Below are 24,706 nucleotides of genomic sequence, written 5' to 3'. Positions count from 1 at the left end.
ACTAGTGGCAGAAGTGGGATTCGAATCCAGACCCAACATTTCTCTGCACCAGACGCCTCACAGATAACCCCTCCTAACCTCAGGCATGTGGAATCGATCCACCAAGCAAAATTGAAATAACACAGGCATCTCCAGCCCGTGCCTGGCACCTGGCAGGCTCAAAGCCGGATTGTTGAGGGATTAAAGATCCAACTTAACTCTAAAGGGAAATTCTCCATTTTAAAATGAGTTATTATTAATTTAGGAATAATGTTCTCAAGATTAGAAGTAAAAAAAAACCCCAACAAAGCCAACTATGGATACTGCTTTTCCAAGAAACTGCCCAAGTACCTAGCGCACCCCTACTGTTATTGTTTAGTACCTTCATGTAATTTACAATCTTTGCAAGAACTCCAAATTTGTATCCTGAGCCTCCGGAAAGGGCTTTGAAGTTAAAGGATCCATTACTGTGATCTGTAAGAGAAAACAAAAAAAGACATTTTCTAAACACCTTCATGATGGTTCACATTTTAAAACAGCGGATGGCTTCTACACACCCAGAGAGAGCTGAGCCTCCTTCCCCAGCCCCTCCAGGAGGGGACTTTTATGGGAGTGTCTGTCCTTCACTAAATCCAGTCTATAAAATGTTGGTAACAAAAATCCATTATCATTCACAAAGGGACCAACATGCAGATTTCTAAACAGTCAGTAATTGCAAAGTAATACATGTGGCCTGGAGTTTCATGCTGCCGCTTTTCTTTTTGGCAGAAGGACTTCCAAAGGGAAACACCCAGAGAGGGACCTCTGAAGGTATCCTTTCTCACTGCTGAGTTAATCAGGCCCTGCGGGGCAAAGGACTCGCCCAAGGCCAAACACACACACACACACAGCCAGCATGGGGGGGGGGGGGAGGGGAGTCAGAGGGGTGACTTGACTCAGGCTGGGTCTTCCTGATCTCGAGGCCAGGCACCTCTGTAAGTCTCTGGGAGAAGTAGTCCCTCAATCCACAATGGGCAGAAGGAGCCAGATGGATGCTTTCCCTAGGCCCTGTCAGCCTCCCTTCACTGCACTCCCACACACTACAGCACAAACCTCACAGAGTGATGGATGTGGGAGGGCAGGAGAGTAAAAGTCACAATTGCTAGTCGAAGTACACATCCTACTCACACGCTCACTCCTACACCACACCGTGCTAACCTGCCATCCTGACTGCAGGAGTTCATAATTGCTAATCAGAGCACACATCCTACTCATGGGGCATCGTTTAGTCTGCAGGGGGAGTGGAGAGACTCATGAAAAGAAAGAAAATCAACCCATTTGTCTCCTGCGTACTAACAATACTCTAACCCCAGGAACAGCAAAACAACAAATCAAACGGAGCCCTTGACAAGGATCCGGCCAGGAAGGAGCCTGAGGAGAACCCAGCGGAGAGGGAGCCGAGTGCGGTCAGTGACAACGGGCCTGGCCTCAGCGCGAACAGCCCGTTACTAAACAGCACAGCTCCCTGGCTCTGAGCTGACACTGTAGCCACCGTAACTGGATCTCACGACAGATGAGCAATTAATAAGAGGAACAGAAATGTGACGCCAACACACATAGAACCTCTCCTGTGTAGCGCCAGAGAACACTGCAGAACGTGATACCGCCCTGGAATTGGCCTGGCAGGGCTGTGACAAGGGAGCAAAGCGTTTATGCACAAACACAATATGCTACTTTCTCTATTCCGAATTCCTCTGCTGAGCCAAGTGCCTTGGGAAGCTTACCAGGCTAGTACAAAGGGCATGAGAGCACCCCCAGGAATCCCGGGGGGCCAGCTGGCCTCTGACCTTCAGCACCACCAGGGGCTGTATTCCTTTATATACACGCACTACAGAGGAGAGCTGGGGAGAAAACGCCACCCACCGATGAAGACACCAGAATCAAGCCAAAGAAAAAAGAACTCCCAGGGGAACACAAGCTCTTTGGTGCCTAGGGATTTTATCTCAGCGATTCAAACCAGTCACTGGATTTGTTTCTATCTTAGAGGTTGCTAAATCAAACCTCCTTCCTTTACAAATGAGAATCTAACACCCAAAGAGTTTAAGTGACTTGTTCTGGGTCAGTCGGACAATGTCTAAGGTGGGATTCAGGCCCAACTGTTCCAGACATCAAGGTCAGCTCTGACCAATAAGTGCCTACTATGTGCCAAGCCCCAGAGATACAAAAGCAAAAAGAAAAACAACATAGTCCACTCCAGAGGGAAAGAGCTAATCCCGACCAGCCGGAATTCTCCCTCAGCTTCTTCCCCTTCCTGGCCAATGCTCAAGGCTTTACTGTGTCTTCTAGCCTCCTCATAAATAATTAATTTACTGATTCAACATTATTATTTCTATTGATTAAGGAAAAAAAAACAAAAGGAAAGCCTTAGTTCTTGAACAAACCCCTAGAGCTGAGAAGTTTTTAAAATTAAACATCTCCCTCATACACAGTTATTCTAGCAGCCATTTTTGGGTTTTCTCTTCTGCTTTAAATCTTAAATCACTCTGAACTTTGTTGGTTGCTTGAACTTTGGGAAGGAAAATGGGCATATGGGGTAAGGCACACTTTCTAATAGCCATGAAATCTGATTTAACACAGCAACACTCAGAATCTCTCTCCTGAGACAAACTTTAATCTGGTAGCTGATAAGTAAGGGATAAAACACTTCTCAAAAAAAAAAAAGTCCCTATCCAAATCCTATGATGATTCATTCAATCACAACAATCACAAGCAAATAAACCAATTACCAAAAAGGGCCCTGTGTAATCTCAAAGTTGTTCCTGAATGGCCCATAGAAATCATGCTGCACTGCTCTGGTCATGACCATTTTTTAGAAAGTAAAATGGCAGAAGAGAAGCAAAGCTCTGACCCCCGACAGCTGTAGGTAGAGGACAGACTCTTGGCCAAGGGATAAAGGCAATCAGAAAAGTTAAATAATTCTGATGACATGAAACTAGGAAGGTTTGGTACAGATTTATTGTATGTATCAAGTATCTCTCAGAAGGCTTTGGTATTCCAGACATGGACAACTGAGATGGGGCAAACACCATTCCCCAACACGCCAGTGATCAAAGGACACGAACCAGCAGCTCTCGGCTGCTTTACTCTGCATTTCTCTCGTTAAGAGTCCTCTGAGCACTTTTTCCTAAAGCTAAACAAAGTTGATAGTTAAATGGTACATATACTTTAAACCAGCATCACAACTACTGGGTATGGTCCCCAAGAGTTCAAAGACAATGGGTAAGGCCTTATACGGAAACATTCAAAGCAGCACCTTCATCCAGTTTTCTGCAGTCTTTCCTTCCAACAACTGTCATTCTAATTTGTTGAACTTTGCCAATGGGTGTGAGGTGGGACCTCAGAGTTGTTTTAATTTGTGTCTTTCATTATTAGTCATTTGCAGCATTTTTTTTCCATATGGCTGTTGATAGTTTCAAATTTCTTCCTTTGAAAACTGCCTGTTTATTTTGGGATTTTTGACAACATGATTAATTTGGAAATGTTTTGCATGACTTCACATATAATGGTTATCATATCATATCATTGCCTTCTCAATGGGTAGAGGATGGGTTGGAGGAAGGAAGAGAGTTTGGAACTCTACAAAGAAATAACGTTAAAAAGAAAGAACGAAAGCTGCTGACTGCTATCTTCTGGATGATTTCTCAATTAGGGAATGGCTGTTGTTCTTCTCATGGATCAGCACCTTATATAACAAAAACAAAACCTTTACCAGAGAAACCTGATACAAAGATTATTTCCCAGTTACCCACTTTCCTTCTCATTCCAGCTACATATGTTTGGTTCCTGCAAAACCCTTGCAATTGCATGTGCTACAACGGGTGAGGTAGCTGTCCTCCCTGGTGTCCGACCAGGAGCGTGTGTCACAAAGCGATGCTTAGTTTGGTAGGACCACCCTTGTGGCCAGCTGGTGCCTGCTGCACTCCTGAGAAAGTCTCCCCAGTGCCCTTCTCTTTTTTACAGGCTGGGGCCTATTCTGGGCCACCTGGATTTAACCTCTCTTTGAAATTCTGAATGTGCTGAACAATCCTGGGTCTTTCCAAAGCCCCTCTGCCAGGAGAACCTGCTCTGAGAGTCTCTACACACTTGAAAGGAGTCCCACAAACGTGAAGCCCAAGCCCAAGCCCAAGCGACTGCCGGAGAACAACGCTGCTGCACCACCCCACCAGCAGCTCTCAGAAACCAGATGCACCAGAAGATGGCAGCAGACAGACAGGGAAAAGAGGGGGAGTGGGAGAGAGAGCAGAGAGGTGACGGAGGAACCAGAGCGAAGGGGAGGAGATGGGAACAGGGGAAAACAGGAAAGATGACAGCCACAGGGAGTGGCAGTTTTCTTATTCATGCCCCACCCCCCTTGGTCACAGAACTGGAGGAGAAGGTGAGGCCAGTGACCTTGCGCAGCCCTCCCTTACTCAGATCCAAGTCAACTGGAAGTCACGTCAACATCTCCTCGATGCCCCAGTCCTCTTGGAGAACGAAGGGCAAAGACAACGACCCCACTCCCACTCCCACTCGGGACCATTCACTGTGCATTTCTCTCCACCCTTCGCCCCTACAAATCTCTCTACAAAGAAGACAGAAGTGAGCTTAAGTCACAACACACTTGTTAAGCACCAACTACATGCCAGCTATCATGACTGACTGCAGTCTGCGTCCCTTCTACCATTTGCCTTTTCTTTCTCTTTTTATTCACCCTCATGCTCCATCCACCCTCTGAAAAGGGAGAGGGTTTTGCTTATGGCAATTCCTCCTGGACTCCATGCTCCCTCTTAAAGGTGTTTCCCCCTCTCAAGTCCCCCCCCCCGAATTTAATGCATTTTGGCTGCCAGTTGTGTGTGTGGGCACACGCGTGGGGTAGCATGCTCCTTTATCCAGATGAGATCCAAGTGAGGTTTCTGTGAAGCCCACTCCCAGCCCCCACCCTCTCTTTCCATGCTGCTTCTGCACTCTAACTAAAGGAAACCGGCAATTCCAATTCCTTCCTCCCTTTTTTCATCCCTAGAGAAGGCCTGTCTTTTTCCCTGAAGAATTTTAGAATATTACCAAACCCCTTCCCTATACTCTGCCTTATCTGCAGGACCCTCAAAGACCCCACTACACATTAAGACTGGGTCTGCTTAGTACCTGAACTCTTTTCTTTTTGACAACTGGTATTACTAGCGGTCTTTTTTCTCTGCCCTAACAGCCCCCTGTAAGTAATGATTCGATAACAGGATGAAATAAGGTACCTGAATGCCAGCTGGGAAGGGGAGGTTTACGCTTCATAACACAGCCAGGATACAATGGCACTTAGGTTCTCTGGATGTGAGGGGGCTCCTCCTCTCCATATGGTCAGCAGGGCAGGGGATGGGGACTTAAGAGGTCTTTAGACATCCACCAAGTCAGAGGGGCCCCAACTGCATGTGGTGACCACAACCTGATCGCCATTAGGTGACCAAGTTGTGGAAGAGAGGAGTCAATCAAGACCCACAGAGAGCTTTTTGCCTTTTAAGGAAAATTAATCTCTCCTGAGGGGATTCAGGAATTCTGCTCCTATCACAGACTCTGGATTTGGGCTCTGCCATTCCCAGGAAGTTCCATTTGAGGGTTTCTTTCAGGAATAGAGCAATGGATTTCTATTTTCACTCTGGCCTCTCATTTATCAGCTAAATTAAAGCAGGCCTTGGGGTGGCTACATGGCGCAGTGAATAGAGCACTGGCCCTGGAGTCAGGAGAACCTGAGCTCAAATCTGGCCTTAGACACTTAGCACACAAAAAAATTAGCTGTGTGACCTTGGGCAAGTCACTTAACCCCAACTGCCCTGACTTCCCCCCTCCAAAAAGCAATCAATCAATCAATCAATAAAATTAAGGCATGCCGGGCTGTTATTCATACATGAGGCTTTTAGGTAGAAAAGGGACTCTCAGGTGGCCTCTCCCTGATCTCTTCTCCAGCTAAGACGCTTTGCTGCCATTTCTTCAGCCTTCCAGTTTCGTTCTAACACTCCTTGGTGCCACGTACAGTCACAGATTTCTGTCTAACCCTTGAGGAGCGTTTTTATTTCCAAGACTAAGCTGTGCATTCTTCCCATTCTCCTTTCCTCTAGAGCTCTCATTTTCTTTCTAGGATGGTTTTTGACCTCTGACTTCCCTTCTTCCAGGACTGACCTAGTCGAGCTTGTGGCCAGCTGTGACTTTCTTTGACCCTTTGCTTAAAGATGACAAGGAGTTCCTCTCTTCAAAGTTTGTGACTGAAGCATCCTGTGATCCATAACGTTTCTTTACCATTGGTGCTACTTTATATTACTCGGTTTTCCAGCCTGACTTCTGGAACAGACATTTTGTATCAGAGACAGGCTTATAAGGCTTTCTTTGTTTCCTCCTTCCTATTACCTAGTGTCTGAGCAAGGAGGAGGACAGGGACACGCTGTGGCAGGCAGTCTAGGCAGCAGGGATGCATGGGCCAGAGGTCCGATCACAGCTATCATTGCCCTCTGAGCCCCAAGGGCTTCTGACCTTGGGTGGGGTGAGTGAGCCAGACACACACTCCAGCTGCTACTGGTCGGCCTCTGGTCTGGATGCCCTTGACCGACAGCCTCAGGCTGCCCCGGCTTTCCTCTGGTCCAAGCACAAGAAGGCTGCGGAGGGGGGTGCCTTTTCTGTCTGAATCCTTCCCCCAGGCTCAGGAGGCTTGTGACTGCAGATGGGTAGCCAGCAGAACAGTTTGGTCCAGATTTCTTAATTATTTCTTGATCTGGTAGCCCCCTTTTTTTTTATTAATCCTTCTTTACACCCAACTGACACTGATCAGAGTCTCCCATGAGCAGAAACAGGACAATCACTTACACTGTGACCATAACAATGTAAAAGAAAACACTTTTCAAAGACATCTGAACTGACTCATAAGGCTGCCAACGATGGCAAAAAACCGAAGGCCTAGCACAGCAGACCTAAAACTAGCAGAGTCTACACTGTGGTGTCTTTTCACTTATTTTGTTCAAACACACCGTGTGAGTCTGACCCCTGTGGTACAAAATGAGACACATTTTCTGACATGGTCACTGAGCTCCAGTGTTTGGTTTAACTAGATTTATTAGTTACAAGGGAAGAGAATGTAGGGGAGGAGGGAATGGTTTGTTTGTGGAAAAAAAGCATCCATAAAACATCTAAAAATATTCAAGAGAAAATAAAAGTTCAAAAGACAAACCACAGGGCAACCTTCTTAAATTCAATGCAGAGTTTTAGAAAAACACTATGTAAAAGAAATTTAGTTTGATATTCAATCCTCTTTATTTGCTCTTTGAAAAATTTCACAATTAAAAAATTTTGATTTAAAATTTAAAAAGTATCAAGGGAGAAAGAAGGCATCTGAAAAGAATGATCAATGGTACCAAGAGCTACCCTAAATTTAGGCAGCACAATGACAGGGCCAGGGACTTAGCATTTAAGAGAGAACTGATCTCCTCTGCGAGAACAGTATGTGCAGCAGTGTGGGGCCAAGGTAAAAGAAAAGGGTTGAAGAGGGAATGGGAAGAACCACAAGGGGCCGGGGGGCGGGCACGTGAGCTCCTCAAAGGCAGGGACTGTCTTCTGCCCTTCTCTGTATCTCCAGCACCCCACAAAGTGCTGCACACAGTAGCTGCTTAATAAATGCTCAGAGACTACGGGGACCAGAATCATTTCGCCGTGTCTTGGTAGGCCAGATGCAGAAATGCCTCAATCGCTGCTAACTGGATATGGGAATGTAAAGAGGGGGCACTCTTCCCTCCTGCCTGCTCCAAGCTTCTAGTCTGGTTATTGGACAAGGGGGTTGTAGAGAGAGGGAGAAGAGAAGCATTTTCCATCCAGAGATAAAAGCCACGCTAAATCCTACTCTCAGCAGCTTCACTTTCTCTAGGGCAGACACCATAAGCTTAGGAACCTGCCTGCTGTCCCTTCCAAGCCACAGCCCCTGGGCATGGCAGGTACCTGGATGGAGACCTGCCTTAGGCGGTGCAGCTCTGGCCAGAAGGCAGGCTCAGAGCACCTGCCCCACCAGAGGGTTCTTCCTCTGCTCTGCTCTCCCCCACCCTTAGTTTGTTTCCCTAGTGCAAATAAAAATGAATGCCTAATAAAAGACCTCAGACCTTTAGCATTCACTGGCCAGGGAATTCTCTTACCCAAACTGCCGCAACAGACTGAAATAATTACATAAAAATAGGTTTTACACAACCAAAGTATACATATACATGTACAACAAAAAAAGACTAAAGGAAAATATATGAAATAACTATTTGACAAAAATGAAAAATCCGGTATATAATTATAAGAAGCTGATATAAGTCTGGACATAATCAACGACAACAAATTACCCTTTTCAACTAGCAAGAGAACTGTGGAAGTACACAGAGGGAACACAATGGAAAGTGACAGCCCAAAAGAGGCCTTAGGTTTTATCTGCTCTTCTATCAAAATGGCAAGACTGGGTGAGCTTTCCCTCAGTGCGTACCCACCAGCAGCAGCGGGGGCCTCCCAGTGCCCCCCACTACGTGGAAGCCTGCAGTGCCCGGGGCTGCTCTCCCTTCCACAGCAGCCTGACGACTGGGCCAGGCACATGATGAAACAAGCTTCGCTAATCCCGTCACATACCTGTAGATTCAATCAGTTGGTTCTGTGGGCCTGTTGCCAGGGCTCTTACCAACCCTGGCATCTTTCTTAGCCGGAGGGTTTCTCTAGTCTTAAGGGAGATCTGTTTTGCATCTAATCATTAATTTAGTCCTTTATTTTTTTCCATCTTTCTACTATAAAGTAAAGCCAATCCTAAGATGCAGGGAGGGCCAGGGGTTTTTGTTTGTTCCGACCTTAAGCAGGCAAAAACCACGCCCCACTCTTCAAGCTCAAAGACAAAAAAACAAAAACAAAAAAAAAAAGGGAGGAAAAAATTGGGATCAAACTGGGTACAGCCGACTGTGTCATTAAGGCTTGTGAATGATTTCCTGAGGAGTGTGGTGAGGCTAAATGCAAATGAACAAGAAAGCAATTGTCAGCCGCATTAGCATCTGACCAATAGGAGCCCAGCTCCATCTTGCCTGTGCACCAGACTGCATTACCAACAGACCAGACCAACGCTCCATCAGCATCCGCCGAGAACAGGTAGGTCTTTATCATTTTTATTATGGAGGAATTAAGCACTAGGTAGATCTGAAAAACATTTTATTTAGAAACCGAGCAAAGCATTCTTCTTACTGTATATTTTTAAGCTCCAAATTTCTTACCCTGAAAGACAGGCTTTTATTCTGTAAATAAATACCAAAGGCTGGCTGTCTAGCCCGAACTCTCTTATCCTTGGTGCCTTAATAGAAAATTGATGACCATGCCACTGTATGGGAAATCCAATCCTTCCCAGCCCCTGGTCAGTAAACTGAAATCCGGATCGGAAGCTTCCCAGCTGCCTGCCAATTTCACCTTCTGCAAGACATTTCAGTTCAGCAGCATTATCTGTCCTGACAAAGGCTTCCTTGAAGAAGAATCTAGACTAAGAGCAAATACTGCCGAAAGATGGTTTCTGATATATACCAATCGCATCATGCTGAAAAAAAAACCAAGCGCAGCATGCTACCTGTAGAAAATTTTTAAAAATAAAATAGGAAAATTGATATGAAAATACAATCTACCTCTGAGCATAATACAGACAAAAGAGCTGAGAGGAGCATTATGCTGTAACTTAACACAGAAAAGCTTCAGACTCTTCTGCCATTTAAGCGAAATCATTTTGCTTCTAACTGTATGATCCAAGTCAGATTATTATTAAACAAAGACCTGGAATGCATATTTTTGAGGGGGGAGGGGGAAGGGAGCAAGTCAATCATATTACATCCATCACAACATGTGGGGTAGTACAGGGATGGATGGGACTGTTCTTAAACTGATCATCTGGAGTAAAAATAAAATTACACTGAAAAATTAAAACACGTCTTCACAAGGGTCAGTTATAACAAGGAAGGTCTGGCATCCTTCCCAGTACTACAGTAAGGCTCAACAATCACAATGATTGACCAAGCAATCAGAAAGGCTTTATTCAGCACCTACTGTGCGCCACGCAGGGGCCTAAGGGCTGGGGATACAGAGAAAGGCAGAAATCTGCTCCCTGTCCTCCAGAAGCTCCCAGTCTAATGGGAGAGACAAGACGCCAACAAACAGGTACGGATAAGGGACAGGCAGGGGAAATGGGGGGTAATCTCAGAGGGAAGGGAATAGCAGCCGAGGAGGGGCTGAAGAAAGGTCTCCTGTAGAAGACAGTGTTTAAGTGGAGGCAAAAGGAAGTCAGGGAAGGCAGGAGGTGGAGGTGGAGGGCAGGAGCCAGGACCAGCCAGGAGGCTGGTGGACCCCGAGCACAGAGTACAAAGGAGGGGAGTGAGGCAGGAGAAGCCTGGAAAGGAAAGAGAAAGAAATGGGCCCAGTGATGCAGGGCTTTACAGGCCAAACAGAAGGTTTCTGCTCTTTGGTCCTGGAGGTGACAGGGAGGAAGCCACTGGTGCTTATGGAATGGGGGGCTGGGGATAACAGTGTCAGAATTGAGTTTTAGGAAGATGGCACCATTTTAATTCCATTTTTATTGGAGCATGAAAATCATCTTTGTTTAGCAGACATCACAGCTTCAGGATAGCATTTAAAAATAAAACTAATGGCCCAACCACTGCCTTCCCCAGTAAATCTATAGCTAGGTCTCAGTGCAAATAATGACTTGGTCCCATAAAGGAGTTCCATTCTTCCAATCCATACGGCATTATTTCACAGGGGTGGAAATAACGTTAACCTTTTCCCCATAATTATAACTTCCTACAAGTGTGGTTGGATTCAAATATATGCAAATATATCACCACATTCATTATTTGTACTAATTGGAACCCAGTTGTATTTCATTGCTAAATGACTTTAAAAGGAAATTTTTGCAGCCACTTTTCCTCCAAGGAACAAAGGTATTTATTCAGATGCTTAGAAAATGTCCTGTTATTCAAGTAGCCAGACCTAGAAACCAGATCTCTCTTCAGGGTTCAGTTCAGCAGCATTTTTGCCAATCACAAAACAATAAGGGCGCTAGATCCAAGAAGGTCCCGAATAAAACAAGAATCACTCTCACCAAATACACAAGAGTACTTATGAAAATAAAAGTGATTATAACCAAATAACCAAGACCAGGAAAAGATTCATTTTGCCATCCAAGATCTGCTCAAATGTAGGAAAAAGACAGGAAGTAGGCTTCCCCTGGCCTCAGCTGATTAAGGACTTGGTTTAATCCAGACTCCAGTTTTCCTCTCACCAAAGACTGCAGCACTGTCCACTTGACAATTTTTTCCAAAGAGACATCCCATCTTTTTGTGGTGGAGGCAAAACTCTGGAAACTAAGAGACTGCCCTTTAATGGGGAAATGGCTGAAACCACATAGGATACAGGAAATACTACTTGTGCTCTAAGAAGTGACAAAAGAGATGCTTTCAGAGAAATCTGGAAGATTTCTAAGGACAGATGCAGAGGGAAGTAACCAAAGCCCGAGCAATTTCTACTCTATCATCATCACCACTGCGAACATGACAATTCTAGCCGACTGCAGACTCTCCTCCACACCCCGATCGAGCACAATGATGAAGAGAGCATCTGGCCCACTTATTGGCAGAAAGACACAGCGAGACACGGCTTTTTGGACATGGGCAATATGGGGGCTTGTTTTTCTTAACTATGCTTTTTGGTGTCATCAGGCTTTTGTTTTTCTCTTGCCCCAGTGGGGAGGAAAAAAATGATAACTGAAAAAATAAGAAATTTAAAGCAGCATCCTTCAGTGCAAAAGAGAATTCAGCTCAGCTCTCCCATTGTATGATGACCCTGCCCTCCCTATGGCTATATTCTGCCAAGGAAGTTTGAAATGCTAAAAAGGTTCAAAGGAGGAAGGGGAAAATTATACCATCAGCTGTGACTCTCCTACTCTCCAGACCCAGAAGGGGACTGGAAAGAAATGGTATTGAAGAACTGTTTGTTTCGAAAAAATTTAAAGACGACTCTTCTTCATATTTATTTTAAATGCATCACATTCAAATTTTAACTTGAGAAATTAAAATGAAAAAATCCTAATGATCCAATTCTGTTTTGCCCGACAGATTTTACCTAATCCTTCAGAGCAAAATTAAGTGTTTTCAAATGTTAAACTACCACTAATCATGAAAAATAAATTTTCCAAATTTATCTTCCTCTATATAATTTTCTGAATATCAAAGAAATTTATAAGGCGTAAGTTACAATTCCTTAAACTATCTCTTAAGTCTTATCCTGGAAGTTATTCCTTTAATCCAACCTGTAAGAAAGAAATATGAAATTAAATCAAACCACTGATTACCCCGTTCCCTTTCCACACACACAATTTGTATTCCAGGGTGCACAAAGTGTGTTCCAACCACAGTGTCTCACACGATGCGTTTCATAGTAATTTAAAGCCCACAAAAATTTGTAAGGGCCTGAAAAATCCTTCCAGAAAATCTTTCTAGCCTCACCACAGTTTAACACAGGGCACTGGGAAAAGGGAAAGCAGTCAAGTGCTCCCTAGCAGGGGCAGAGATTACACGATGGTAGGAATTACAATCTAAGCATGTGCAGTAGTAGCTGTAGCCATGGCCATGCCCACCTCCCCAGGGTGCCTCAAGCAGCTTTGCGATGTGCCCTAAGCCTCTGGTACCACATGTAGGGGGGTGTGTGGGTGTGGATGCATAGTCTGATATATGCCACACACATAATGTCTGAAAATGGCCTCCACTGCTCCAAAAAAAAATCTGCTGCAGAGAACATGAACATGCCTTCTGATCCAGGTTCTTAACGCGCAACTATTTTGTTTCGTTTCCAAGAGATCTCATTTTAAGGAGGTGATGCCTTGTATGGTCCATTGTTACCAGGTTTCTATTTTCCCGATACTTTGAAAGATGCCGGAAGTGGAGAGTGAGCATGAATGTCCCTGCTACTCCAGGCAACCCCTCCCACAGTCCATGCTTATCTCCCCTTACCATCAATACATGACACCCTCCCCCAGGTGCCCAAGAGGGGCTGCCCCCCCCCGAAACTAGATCCATCCTCACAGACCCCCACAAAGGGGCAAACACAGCCCACTGGTGACTAGGAATCAGCATCTATTAATTCTGCCCAATCTCAATTCTCAAGGCCTGAGGCCAAACTGAATCTAAGTAGTAAATAAATGGGCATTAAAAGCCTATGGCCCACTGACCTCAAACAGTATCTGGTGTGATAAAATTCTAATATGATAAACTCAATTAGCAGCATTAATGGAGGGGAACAAAAATACAAATGGCCCAAAGTGGATGCACATAAGTCAATTCCTATTTGGCTCAGTGTAGTTTTGTATTTTCCCAGGGCTACCCTCTCCAGGCACTCAATAGCTGATAACTTCACTGAAGCCTAAAGTTTTAATTTGGTACAGAGAACATTCAGGGGACCCTGACTGGAGGGAAAGAGGCAAGTTCCAGGGGTGAGCAGGCTGGGTGCCTGCCGCTGGCCGGGCATCTGCACCCTCACCAGGCAGCCATTAACGTGTGCCAATGACAGGGGAAAGCCCCCAAAGCAGCTCACACCATTTGCTCATTTCTTACCTGTAGTCTCTCAAATAAACCAAAAGCCTTTCTAACCTTATTTTCAAAAGGGAAAATATCTGACCAGTCCAAAAGAGGGTCTTTCTAATACTCAGTAATACGATAAAAACCTGACTTTACTACCAGCACTCTAGTGCCCCCCCTGCACACAGCTCTGGACTCAGTCTCCAGGGGCTGTAGCCCTGCTTCACTGATACCTGACCCTGGGAAGCCTCCATTTGCCCAGCCGAGGAGGGGAGTGATAAGATCTCCTCAGACCTCTGACTAGCTCAGAAGATACAATTCATTAAGACAAGCTGAGAACAGCTTTGGGTTCACTAGACAGTGAATTGACCCTCAATTCCCCAATTTTTGTCTCAGGTCTTGGAGGCATGCAACCCTAAAGAATCAACAGGGAGGAATTCTGGGAAGCTGCACACCCAAGACAGGAGATCCAGGGCCCTGCCCTGGTGCAAGTTTCCCCCACCTTCTCCGTCAGCCCCAGCACCTTCCTGTCCTTCCTCCCGGCCCCGGTGCCCTCGCCGGCTCCACACAAGCCCTCCGCTGCCAGCTGTGTCTCTCGCTGGCAGTCCCGCCAGCTAGCCGCCTCTGCCTACACAGTCCCCTCCAAGCCATCCTTCTAGAGGTACCGCCCCCCACTCCCCTCCATGCAGAAGCATCCGTGGCCTCCCGCTGCCTCTGGGGTTCTTAGCCCAGTCAGGAGGCCTTTCTAGTAGCCCATTCCAGCCATGCTGACTAAGGCGGCTTTCCCTGCCCTTGGGGCACATGCTCCCACCACAGTCTACCCGTTGAGAGTCCTTTTCCTCCGTGAAGCCTTCCCTGACCCCCCACTCCAACAGGCCTCCCTTCCACTCCTCAAATGCTCTCAGAGCACTGGGTCAGTATTTCCCCTGCTGTGTACCCATTTGTACACACACCATATCCCTCCTCCCAAGATTTCTGAGGGGCTATGCCATCTTCTTATGCCCAAGTGGCAAGCACAGTATGGTGTAAATGGGATTTTAAAGAGGGTAAATTAAGCTAAAGCCTGAATTATAACTTCCAGCATTACCCAACAAGGCACATTTGCATTTTCACAGGTATCAGGAATAAAAAGGCTTATAGAATGAAGTTTAAGAGCTTTTGTTGGATTTGAGGCAGTCATTAGCAAAAGAAATGGGGATGGGATGGCAGGGAGATGGGCAAGGAAAAGGAATTTATTAAGGTCCTATACTGTGTGCCAGGCGGTATCCTAAGTGCTGGAGATAACAGATACATGCAAGCAAAAGTGTTCCTGACCTCAAGGTGCTTCCATTCTAATAGGGGAGAGAGAGCTTGTCAATGGGACTGAGTAAGGAAGTGATGAGGAAGAGGGCACCTCAGGCTCCAGGCAGGAGATCTCCAGGCTGGCTGAAGTACAAGCACAGGCCCTGGAGTGGCCAGGATGGGAATGCCTTCCTAGGAGCTTCCAGGCAGTCAGTCAATAAGTAATGATGAAGCACCTACTATGTACCAAGGGCTAAGTGCTGGCACCACAAAGAAAGCCCAAAGTGAGCCCAGCCCTCAAGGAGATCCCAGTCTAATGGGAAGTCTACACAAGGTAGATATGGGGGACACTGGAGGCAGGCTCAGAGGGAAGCAAGGCCTCATGTAGACGCTGGTGTTTTAGCTGAGACCTGAAGGAAGCCTGGGAAGCCAAGAGGTGGCGATGAGGAGACAGAGCTTCCAGGCTTGGGGGGCTGGCGGGGGGAGGTGGAGCTATTCCTTGGGAAAGGGCCAGCCAGGAGGCCAATGTCATCGGAGTAGAGAGTTTGGAGAGGCGAGTAAAGTATTGGAAAATGGAGAAGGTACAAGGGCTGGTCAGAGGCTCACTGCTGCCGTCCTTTGGTCCCTCAGTCGTATTTGGCTCTTCAGGACCCCATGGAGCACAGCACGCCAGGCCCTTCCATCCTCCACCATCTCCCCAAGTCTGTCCAGTTGTTTCCATGACACCATCTGCCCATCTGGTCCTCTGCCAGCCACTTCTCCTCTTGCCCTCAGTCTCTCCCACTTCGGCGGCTTTTCCAGTGAGTCCTGTCTTCTCATCATGTGGCCATAGTACTGAAGCTTCAGCTCCAGCATCTGACCTTCCCCTGAACAGCGTGAGGTCATTTCTTTAGCTGCTGCCTGATGTGACCTCCTTGCTGTCCAAGGGACTCTCAAGTCCTCCCCAGCACCACGATTCAGAGGCATTGATTCTGTGACGTTCAGCTCTCCTCATGGTCCAGCTGTCACAACCATACGCTGGTACTTGAAAAACCACAGCTTTGCCTCTCCGGGCCTATGTTGGCAAGATGATGTCTCTGGATGCCAAATGGGAGATTTTCTATTTGATCTTAAAGCCAAGAGGAGCCACCCACCTCCAGTGGGGAGAGAGGCAGTGTCAGAGGAGAGAAGGGGGCATATTCGAGTGACAGTGCAAAGGCAGAATCACCAGGACTTGGTGGCAGACTGGACATGGGGAGCAAGGAGTGGAGGGTGATGCCTAGGTGGCAAGCCTGGGGGACTGGAAGGAGGGTGGTGTCCTCGACACCAAAAGGGAGGTCTGTAAGTGGGGGAGAGTGTGGCGAGGAAAGATAAGAATGAGCTGTCTATGGGACATCCAGTTCAGGATCTCTAAGAGGTAGGGGTGGTAAACTGGATGGAGATCGAGAGAGAGGTTAAGGAGGGACAAACAGCTCAGAGACTCATCTGCATAGATAATGGTAACTGAATCCATGGGATTACCAAGTTAAATCACACAGAGGCAGGCAAAAGAAAAGGGGGTCCAGACATACACACACACAGTTTGTGGGCATGACCCGGCAAAAGAAACTGAGTAGCCAATGCAGAAGTGGGGGAGAAGCAGGAGAGAGCAGAGTCACAGAACAAGCATCATATTAATGGGGAAATCTCAAACCCAAGGAAGCCAAAACAAAAAGTCTGCTTTTGGTTTACAGGTTGGAATCATCCCTTAATTTTGGAAGAAAAGGAGGAAACAAGTTTAATGTGGGGGGAAAATGAGGGAGTTTCACCTGATCTCACTAGGCAGGGGTGAAATCGGCTTATTTAAACACAGCAGACGTGTTCCCAGCCCTCTGCCAACCTGGGTATTATAGCTGACAGAGTATGTGTGTCACTCTGCAATTCTGCCCTTCCGCTCACTGTGTGTGACCGACACACTCTGCCTTGATATGTTGGGAAAGTGAAATTCTGAAGTTATCTTGGAGACTGGGTCTAGGCTGTGGGTGTCTATAATCTCAGGTCTGTCTCTTCACCATCCCCACCAAAGGCCTGAAAAGACATTGTCCAGAGGCTCCAAGACGGAAGTCTGACAGAATGGGGAGGCCCTAATTCTTTTAGACACTAGGTATCAGTTACCTGTATTTCTCTGTTTTGAAAGGTGTCTCCCTAGATTTTTCCTAAGCATAGTGATCAGCTACCCTCCACACCAGCTACAGGAGAACTGTGTTCACAGGGGCTGACGGCTACATTCAGTGACAGCCATAGTGTTAGTCACCCATGCAGAAGGCCACCGCTGCAGTTTTTTTTTCCTATTTTTTGCCTCTCAACCACTGTCCTCCTGACCCAGATCTTCTGACCCAGTAGTGTTGGGTACAGAGAAAGCTAGAGTCCCAGAGGCAGATGAAAGAGGTAACCAGCAACAACGAAAGCCAAGCAAGAAGGGACACGGGGATCCTCACTAGGTGGTCATTTTTGTCACAGGTCATAGTTTTCCTTCACCACTGTTCAGTGCTAATTCAGTTGCCTTTTCTTTGACTATCACACACACACACACACACACACACACACACACACACACGGATCAGTCTGGCCGCCAATCACAGCCTGCATCAGTCTGCCCTCCACACACTGAAACACTTCTTCCAAGCTGCAGAGAGGTGTGGCACAGGGGGTCAGCACCGCGCACATTTTCCAAGGATTCTTGGTGACACTCAAACTCCACCTATAAACTGGCATCACAGTCCCATAATCCTTTTTCCTTTTTCTCTTCCTAGCCTCTTGTGGACCAATCACAAGTGATGGAAGCTGTAAGCATGGCCACCCTCAACGCCACTCTCTGGAACGAGACCAGGAGCAGCGGCAGCCTGCCGAACGCCACGTCGGCCTACCAGTACATCGGCTTCCAAGTCCAGAGGGTTTACCCTTTCCACGATAACTGGAACACGGCCTGCTTCATCATCATGCTTTTGTTCATCTTTACGGTCGTCTCTCTGATGCTCCTGGCCTTCATTTACGAGGTGCTCGACTGCTGCTGCTGCGCCAAAGACAAGACCCTGAGTGACCTGGAGAGCGAGCCCAGCCCTCTGCAAACCATGATGGACAACATCCGGAGGCGGGACACTGAGGTGGTCTAGCAGCCAGGTGGGAGGACACAGGACAGAGCACGGAGCCTCTGAGCTCTGCTATGGGGGAGGGGGAGGAGTCCTGAGGGCCTGGCGCGCCCCAGGACCACGTTCACCCCAGCCAAGCACGCTGGGGAGCCTAACCACCTCCACTCTTCACTGACCCTTTTGTAAGAAGACGTCTTGTGCGAGTTAAATGTGTCCCTTTTGGGGTTTCGCTGTGTGTATCCATGGTAATATCCTGATAAATACAGTTTGAAAATTCCATGTGGCTTTTGTCATAGTCTTCCCCCAAACTCTCCCTTTGCTGAGGTTACCTGAGGTCAGACACAGGCAGAGAGGTAAACCTCTGGGTGCTTCTGTTCCTTTGCCCTACCCATAATTCTGCATGTCTATGATCTAACACTGAGCAGCAAATCAGAAGCAGAGAATGCTGGGCTTGGGGTGACACATCCTGAGATTCACAATGCTCACCAAACACCATCCCCTTCCACAGGCCCTCCAGCAATTAAAGAGGGCTCGCCCACACCCAAAATGAAAACAGACCCCACCGGTCTCAGATTCCCTGCTCCCTAACTCCCCAATTATTTTTAAGGCTCTGCCCTTCAGAGAGGATTGACAGAGTAAGCTCAAGGTTACTGGACACCCCTCGGGCCATCGCCAGAAAAGCCAGGAGGCCCACAGCACAGGCGCTGACCCAGGCTTCATGAGCTTTGCTCCAGTGCTTCCCCACTCTTTTTGTTTTGTTTGAAACAAATAAAAATTCTCTGGGGAGAAACAGATTTGAAAATTAAGGCAATATTAAGAAAAGATAGAATTAAAAAGTAATAAATGGCTAACATCCCTAGCATACATACTTAGCACCAAGATTTCCCCAAGGATCCTGCCTCATCTCTGCAGAAATTCAGAGGAAGGTCAAACGTGTGTCTATTCATCATGATTACAAGACACCATGATGCTGCATAAATCACAGGAGAGGAAGAGTCCTGCAAGTTAACAAATCTCAAAATGTAATGAAACTAGTTCAAAACCTGTCCCTGCTTTTAATAAGTCAAGAAACATTTGCTTGTTAAGTGCCACTGCAGCAAAAGGAAGAGATGGCGCTCTGGAGCTGAGAGAGCCTTGAGGGAGCCTGAGCAGCCCAAAGGCCTCCTCTGGCCTGTAAGGAAATGGATCTGAGCATAAAATCACAAATGGGGCCACAAAAGGTCACTGCTTCAGCCCGTGCTCACACTGCAGTCACTCAGGCTGCACTATCTTCCCTTTCTTCAGGTAGGCACAGGCTCCCAGACGCGTAGGCCTCCCCGGGCACACGCCGCATGCCGTAAGTGGGTACCACTCCTGCATCTCAAGCCTTCAGACTGGGGACGTGGGGGGATAGCTCTGAGGCCCGCTGGCCTACAATGCCAAGCCTGGCCCCACACATGACAAGGGCCATTCTCCAGTCGCTGCTCCCTCAGCCCCCCTCCCACTTCTGCTGTCCCCCATGAGCACCCCAGGCATGGCGAGCGCTGCCCTGTAGAGCAGCAGGGCTCTGTCACAGCTGCATGGGCTCCAGCAGGAAAGCCCTTGGGACCAAGCAGCAGGGACAGACCTGGAGGTAAGAAAAACACTGGTGCAAACCCAGCCTCAGACACTCACTAGCTGGGTGACCCTGGGCAGGGGACTCAATCAGCATAATGACGGCATCCACTTTTTTGGGCCACCATAATGAGATTTGTAAAGCCTAAAGCTCACTATACACTAGATGCTGTTGTTATAAAAAGGTCTCACCAACACCCAGTCTAAGGCACAGTCCTTAGACACAGGCAGCTAACAACAGAGAAACACACAATGAATTAAGTTCAAGGTTTCTGATGGGTAAAGTCAATCAACAAACATTCATCAAAGCCCTACTATGTGCCAGGTACTGTCCTCAAGAAAGACATTCTACTAGGAGAGGCAAGGTGCGTGTGGGTGTGTGCACATCCACACACGGAAAGAAAGACCAGAGAGGAAAAGGAACACCAGCCAGCCTGAAGACGAAGAGGACAGGCCAAGGAAGGCTCACAAGCCTCCAGCCGCCTCCAACTCTGCATAGACAAGACCCCCAAACCACGTCACAGAGCCTGGGCCCCAGGACACCACAGGCCAAAATCACTGGGGGCCCCCTAGGCACAGGGGCCTGACCTGAGAGCTTTCACGCCTGAGTCACCTAGGAGGTTCTTTTGTACTCGGAGCTGGCCAAGCCTATGAACCTGTGAATCCAGGCCAGCGACTCAGCTCCTGGCAGAGCAAGGATGATAAACTCCTCAAATGACACTTCATCAAGAGCAGGAAAGCCCACATTCCACAAGGGAAGGCTGGTGAACAACATTGTAAGCCCTCCCCCGCCAAGCGAGGCTAGAGGCTGCTGTCAAGTCAGCTTTCAGTAAGACGCTCCGTGACCCCACCTGGGGTTTCCTTGGCAGAGATGCCGAAGCAGTTTGCCATTTCCTTCTCCAGCTCATTTTACAGATAAGGAAACTGAGGCAAACAGGGTTAAGGGCATTGCCCAGGATCAAACCACTTCATACGTGTCAGGTCAGATTTGAACTCAGGTAGATGAGTCTTCTGACTCCAGCTGCACACCTTTTCCTTAGGAGGTGCTGAAACCATCTTTGAGACTTGGTTGGCTGGCTTAAAACAGCCAAGGGGAGCTCCTGGAGTGGGTGGGCACCGCAAGCAAGGGGTCTTCACACAGCTGAATGCTCGAGGGCTGCTCAGTGCCCTCCCTTGTGGCAAAGCCTCTTCCTGCTAAGGCTGAGCAAATCTCCCTCTGTTAGCTGCTGAAAGATCCCCAAAGGTTTCATTTGGCTTCTATGTTGAATCTGAAAGACCAGGGCCCTGGCTGGACTCTGGTCCAGAGCAGAAGGGTTGGGCAAAGCTTGTCGGGAGGCGGATCAGCGGTTCAGAGACACAAACATCAGCTTCTCAGCCTTCAAGCTATATGTGCTTGTGACTTCTTTGTGTCTTCTGATTTTATCATTAAAACAACTTCATTGTCCAGGCTCAGCTTTCCTTCTTCATATACTACATCTAAGATCCCACACTCAGAGATCTACAGGTCACATGCCTAGTTCTCACACAACAAAACAGGACATGAGAGGACCCTGAATTCTTAGCTAGTAAAGTTCAAGGTCAAGAACAAGGGAGAGGGGGTGGCCAGGTAGCACAGCGAGTAAGAGCACCGGCTCCAGTGTCGGGATGACCTGGATCAAATCCAGGCTCAAATACTCAGCACCACACCCAGAAATAACTGGCCGTGTAACCTTGAGCAAGTTATTTAACCCCGATTGCTTTAAAAAAAAAAAAAAAAAGAACAAGGGAGAATGTGGACAGCAGTGAGGTCAGACTCTGAGGAGACCTCATCCTGACTGAGAAAATCACACACTAACATTATCTACAGTGGGTTATATAACATTTCCCAATTACATTTCAATCTGGTTTGCAATCACCTGTAGTCTGACACCTCTGGTGTACAGGACTGGGCACAAATTCCATGGGCACAAAAACAAAGACTGCCAGGGCAGGGGAGAAAAACAAATCTCAATTCCAAATTCAACTTCCTACAATGTGACCAAAACAAAAAAAAAGCGTAAAAGATTTAAGCTCTCTTCATTGCCCATCTGATTGTGCTTTTCCAGGGTGGTTTTTCCTAACCTTCTATTTTCTTTTAAAGGGTAGGAAGCAACGCTATTAAACGATGTAACCCCCAGAGGAGTGTTGTGAAGCTTAATAAGTCGATGTTTATAGAACACTTTAGTAATGGAGAGCTATTCTGAGAAGCCGTACATCCGAACTGGCTAAATACAGCAGTGTGAAACACTTTCCCTCCTAGTAAGAACCACAGCTCGGATCCCACTGAAGCTTGCACCAATGCTCTTTATCTCTGCTTGGTGTTTGGGAGATGGGGAATCACACTATCGGTGCGAAAACCTTTAGGAAGTTCCCCAACTCTGCTCCCTGGGATGGGATGCCAGACTGCTGTCAGCCTTAGTCTGGATCCTCCTGGACAGCACTGAATAACGCAGATCTGCACCACTGTAAATTCATTTAAGGGAAAGGACAGAAACAGGACAGTGCCCCCAGCCTCCAGTAGGAATGCTTTCTGAATTCAGTCACATTAGGAAGGCCGGCTTACCTGCTTACTTACAAGGGCACTGTTAGCTCAGAGCACAGGTGGAAGACTAAACATGAGCAGACTGAACTCTGAAGCGCCCTCCTGAGGAAGTATAGGCCCAGAGCTCGCGTGGTGAGCTGGGTCACTTCCTGCCATTCCCTAGGCGCTATGTCCCTTCGGCTCTCCAGGAGGGACACAAGGAGCCGTCGGCCTCGTCCCACTGTGATGCAGCCAGATGCGTCCAGCACCCGGGGCCGGGGCCAGGGCCAGAGGGAGACCTTGCTGGATCACTGTGCTGCCTCAGCCTCAAAGTCCTCCTTGGGGGCAGCTGAAGCTCCTCCATTCACTAGTGCCTGACCAGAGGTCAGAGACTGTCACATGCAGGCTTCTCATCTTGGAGGTGGCCCCACTTATCACTTGGCAAGCTGGGCTTTCACTTTCTTAGGTAGTAGCTGGCAGAGTACAGAGGGTTGGCCTGACTGCACTTGTGGCCCCCTAGGATCCAAGAGGCAGGGCCTGTGTGACCCTGGGTGAGTCCCGTCATCTCATGCCAGCACCCTAAGGGGCAGCTTCTCCATCTGATGTTCCATCTGTCAATGAGAGCATAGGGCTCCGATGGTGCAGCTTTGGCCTTCTCTCTGCCTGGCTCTCAGGTCTCCGTGACGCTTCCCAGACCTGTCCAGCCGAGCGTGACTCCTCTAGCACATTCTGTTATTGTGCTGTCTTCTTCCACTAGAATGAGAACTCCTTGAAATTAAGGAATGCCTTGCCTGCTTCCATGTGTGCCCCTAGGACCTGGCACAGGCCCTGGCACACAGCAGGTGCTTAACAAGTGGTTTCTTCCCGTTTACCTTACTGTGTCCATAATGTGTATTCTCTTGGCTCTAATGCTTCATTTGGAATCCACCTCATCCTCCTGTATTCTCTGAACTGCTCAGATTCATTTCTTGTGATAGTAATATTCCATGATACACGCCCCAGTTTAATCAAACATTTCCCAGCTAGCGGGCACCCATTTTGTCTCTAGCTCTTCATGGCGACAACAAAGCTGCGAGTATCTGACAGGAACAGAACCCTTCCTGCTGTCTCTGAGGGGCGTCCCCAGCAGTGGGCTGTCCTGCTCAGCGCCTGAAGCTCACACAATTCCAAACTGATTTAGGAAATGCTCTGGTGAGTCCTTGGCTGCACTGACCGGGTGCTAAAACGCCGGTCTTCCCAGTCACTGCTTCCCCTCTGGTCTTCCTGCCAGTGTCCCGGCTCTGGGAGACAACTTGGAACGCTTTCATTTACATTGAGCTTGCTGTTAGATACGGAGCTTTTCCCGCCACTCCTCAGTCTTAGTCCTTTGGATTAAATCAGTTCACATTCTTTGACCATTTATCCAGCTCTGCAGAGACCTCGAGCTTATGTTTGTGTCGATTCTTTCACTTGGTTTACCATGGGAAGGAAGCCCATCTTTACGTTCTCATCACTTGGAGCTTACAGCAGACATGGTAGAAGATTATCTGAATGTAATTTCTATCAAACTGTTTTCCCAGTTTTCCCTGAAATTCTCGTCAAGCAACAATAACATCAGAACAAAAACAAAACAAAGCCCAAATCCGGCTGTTTCCATTATATGAACCTGACAAACATGAAGACTGGCACGTACATCAAAGAGCAGAAAAAGGACTGTGTATCTCACACCCCGAATGACTATCTCAGACAGCCTGGGTTGGGGGTTGTCTGTTTTTGGTACATAATAAGCTGACCACAGTGATTGCAAACTTTCCATCTCTAAACTTCTTTCTGTTTCCTTCTGCGTATTTTCTAAATGTTTTCTTAATACTTTTGAGGTAGCACTAACATGATATCCCTCTCTCTTCCCCCATGATTGTCCCTCTTCTGAAACCAAAAGCCCTCCCTTGGAATGCCCATGGGAAGGCCAAGCAGCATCACAGGCTGACCATGCCTGAGAATGTATGTCTAGTTCTGCATCCTGAGGCCTTCTCTCTCTCTCTCTGTCTCTCTCCCTCTGTCTCTCGGAAGGGGGGAGCAGGCTTTGGTGTCAGTCCTCTGGGACTGTGATTGGTGGCCATGCTGACACTGGCTTTCTTTGCCATCCTGCACCCAAGGAATACATAGTCCTGGTTCTGCTCACTTCACTCAACATCAGTTCAGTCTTCTCCAGTTTCTCTGAATCTGTCCCTTCTCTCATTCTCACAGCACAATTCTATTCCCTTCCATTTACAGACCCTTATTTGCTCAGCCATCCCTGGAACGTCAGATGCCTTCCTGTCTTCCACTCCCCTGCTACGACAAAAGCTGTTGCTAGAAGTATTTTGGGGCCTACGACTCCTACGCTCCTGCCTCTGATCTGTTTGGGATATAAGTCTAGCAGTGACATCCCTGAGGCAAAGGGCACATATACGCAAGCATACTGAGCACAGTCAAGGTAAAGCACAGGCCTGGGAGGCACAAAGGCTTCTACCCATCAGGGTGAAGCATTCAGAGACGGGTTCACTGACAGTGGCCGGTACTAAGAATTCTATGATAAAATAAGGCTAAACAGACAAAAGCTCAGTTACTTTATACTCTACAGC

General features: G+C 47.5%; 2 protein-coding genes across 2 annotated transcripts in view; one reads left to right on the top strand and one right to left on the bottom strand.

The window, feature by feature from the left end:
- GTF2E2 (general transcription factor IIE subunit 2) overlaps positions 1–24,706 on the bottom strand; it is a 68,786-nt gene that overhangs the window by 41,680 nt on the left and 2,400 nt on the right. The window contains exon 3 of the mRNA XM_069104946.1: positions 362–453. Within this exon, the coding sequence (XP_068961047.1) occupies positions 362–453 (92 nt within the window). The remainder of the gene's footprint in view (positions 1–361; positions 454–24,706) is intronic.
- SMIM18 (small integral membrane protein 18) lies at positions 7,346–18,248 on the top strand. Its single transcript, XM_069104945.1, has 2 exons — positions 7,346–9,126; positions 17,636–18,248. The coding sequence occupies exon 2, from the start codon at positions 17,660–17,662 to the stop codon at positions 17,993–17,995; it is 336 nt and encodes a 111-aa protein (XP_068961046.1). The 5' UTR covers positions 7,346–9,126; positions 17,636–17,659; the 3' UTR covers positions 17,996–18,248.

This window comes from Petaurus breviceps, unplaced genomic scaffold (assembly GCF_028583685.1).
Source record: "Petaurus breviceps papuanus isolate PSGF00001 unplaced genomic scaffold, PetGlider_PUasm1.0 689, whole genome shotgun sequence".
NCBI lineage: Eukaryota > Metazoa > Chordata > Mammalia > Diprotodontia > Petauridae > Petaurus > Petaurus breviceps.
This window is presented reverse-complemented; position numbering and strand designations above follow the sequence as displayed.

Coding starts and splice junctions, on each gene's coding strand:
- SMIM18 (XM_069104945.1), top strand. CDS start 17,660: ATGGAAGCTGTAAGCATGGCCACCCTCAACGCCACTCTCTGGAACGAG.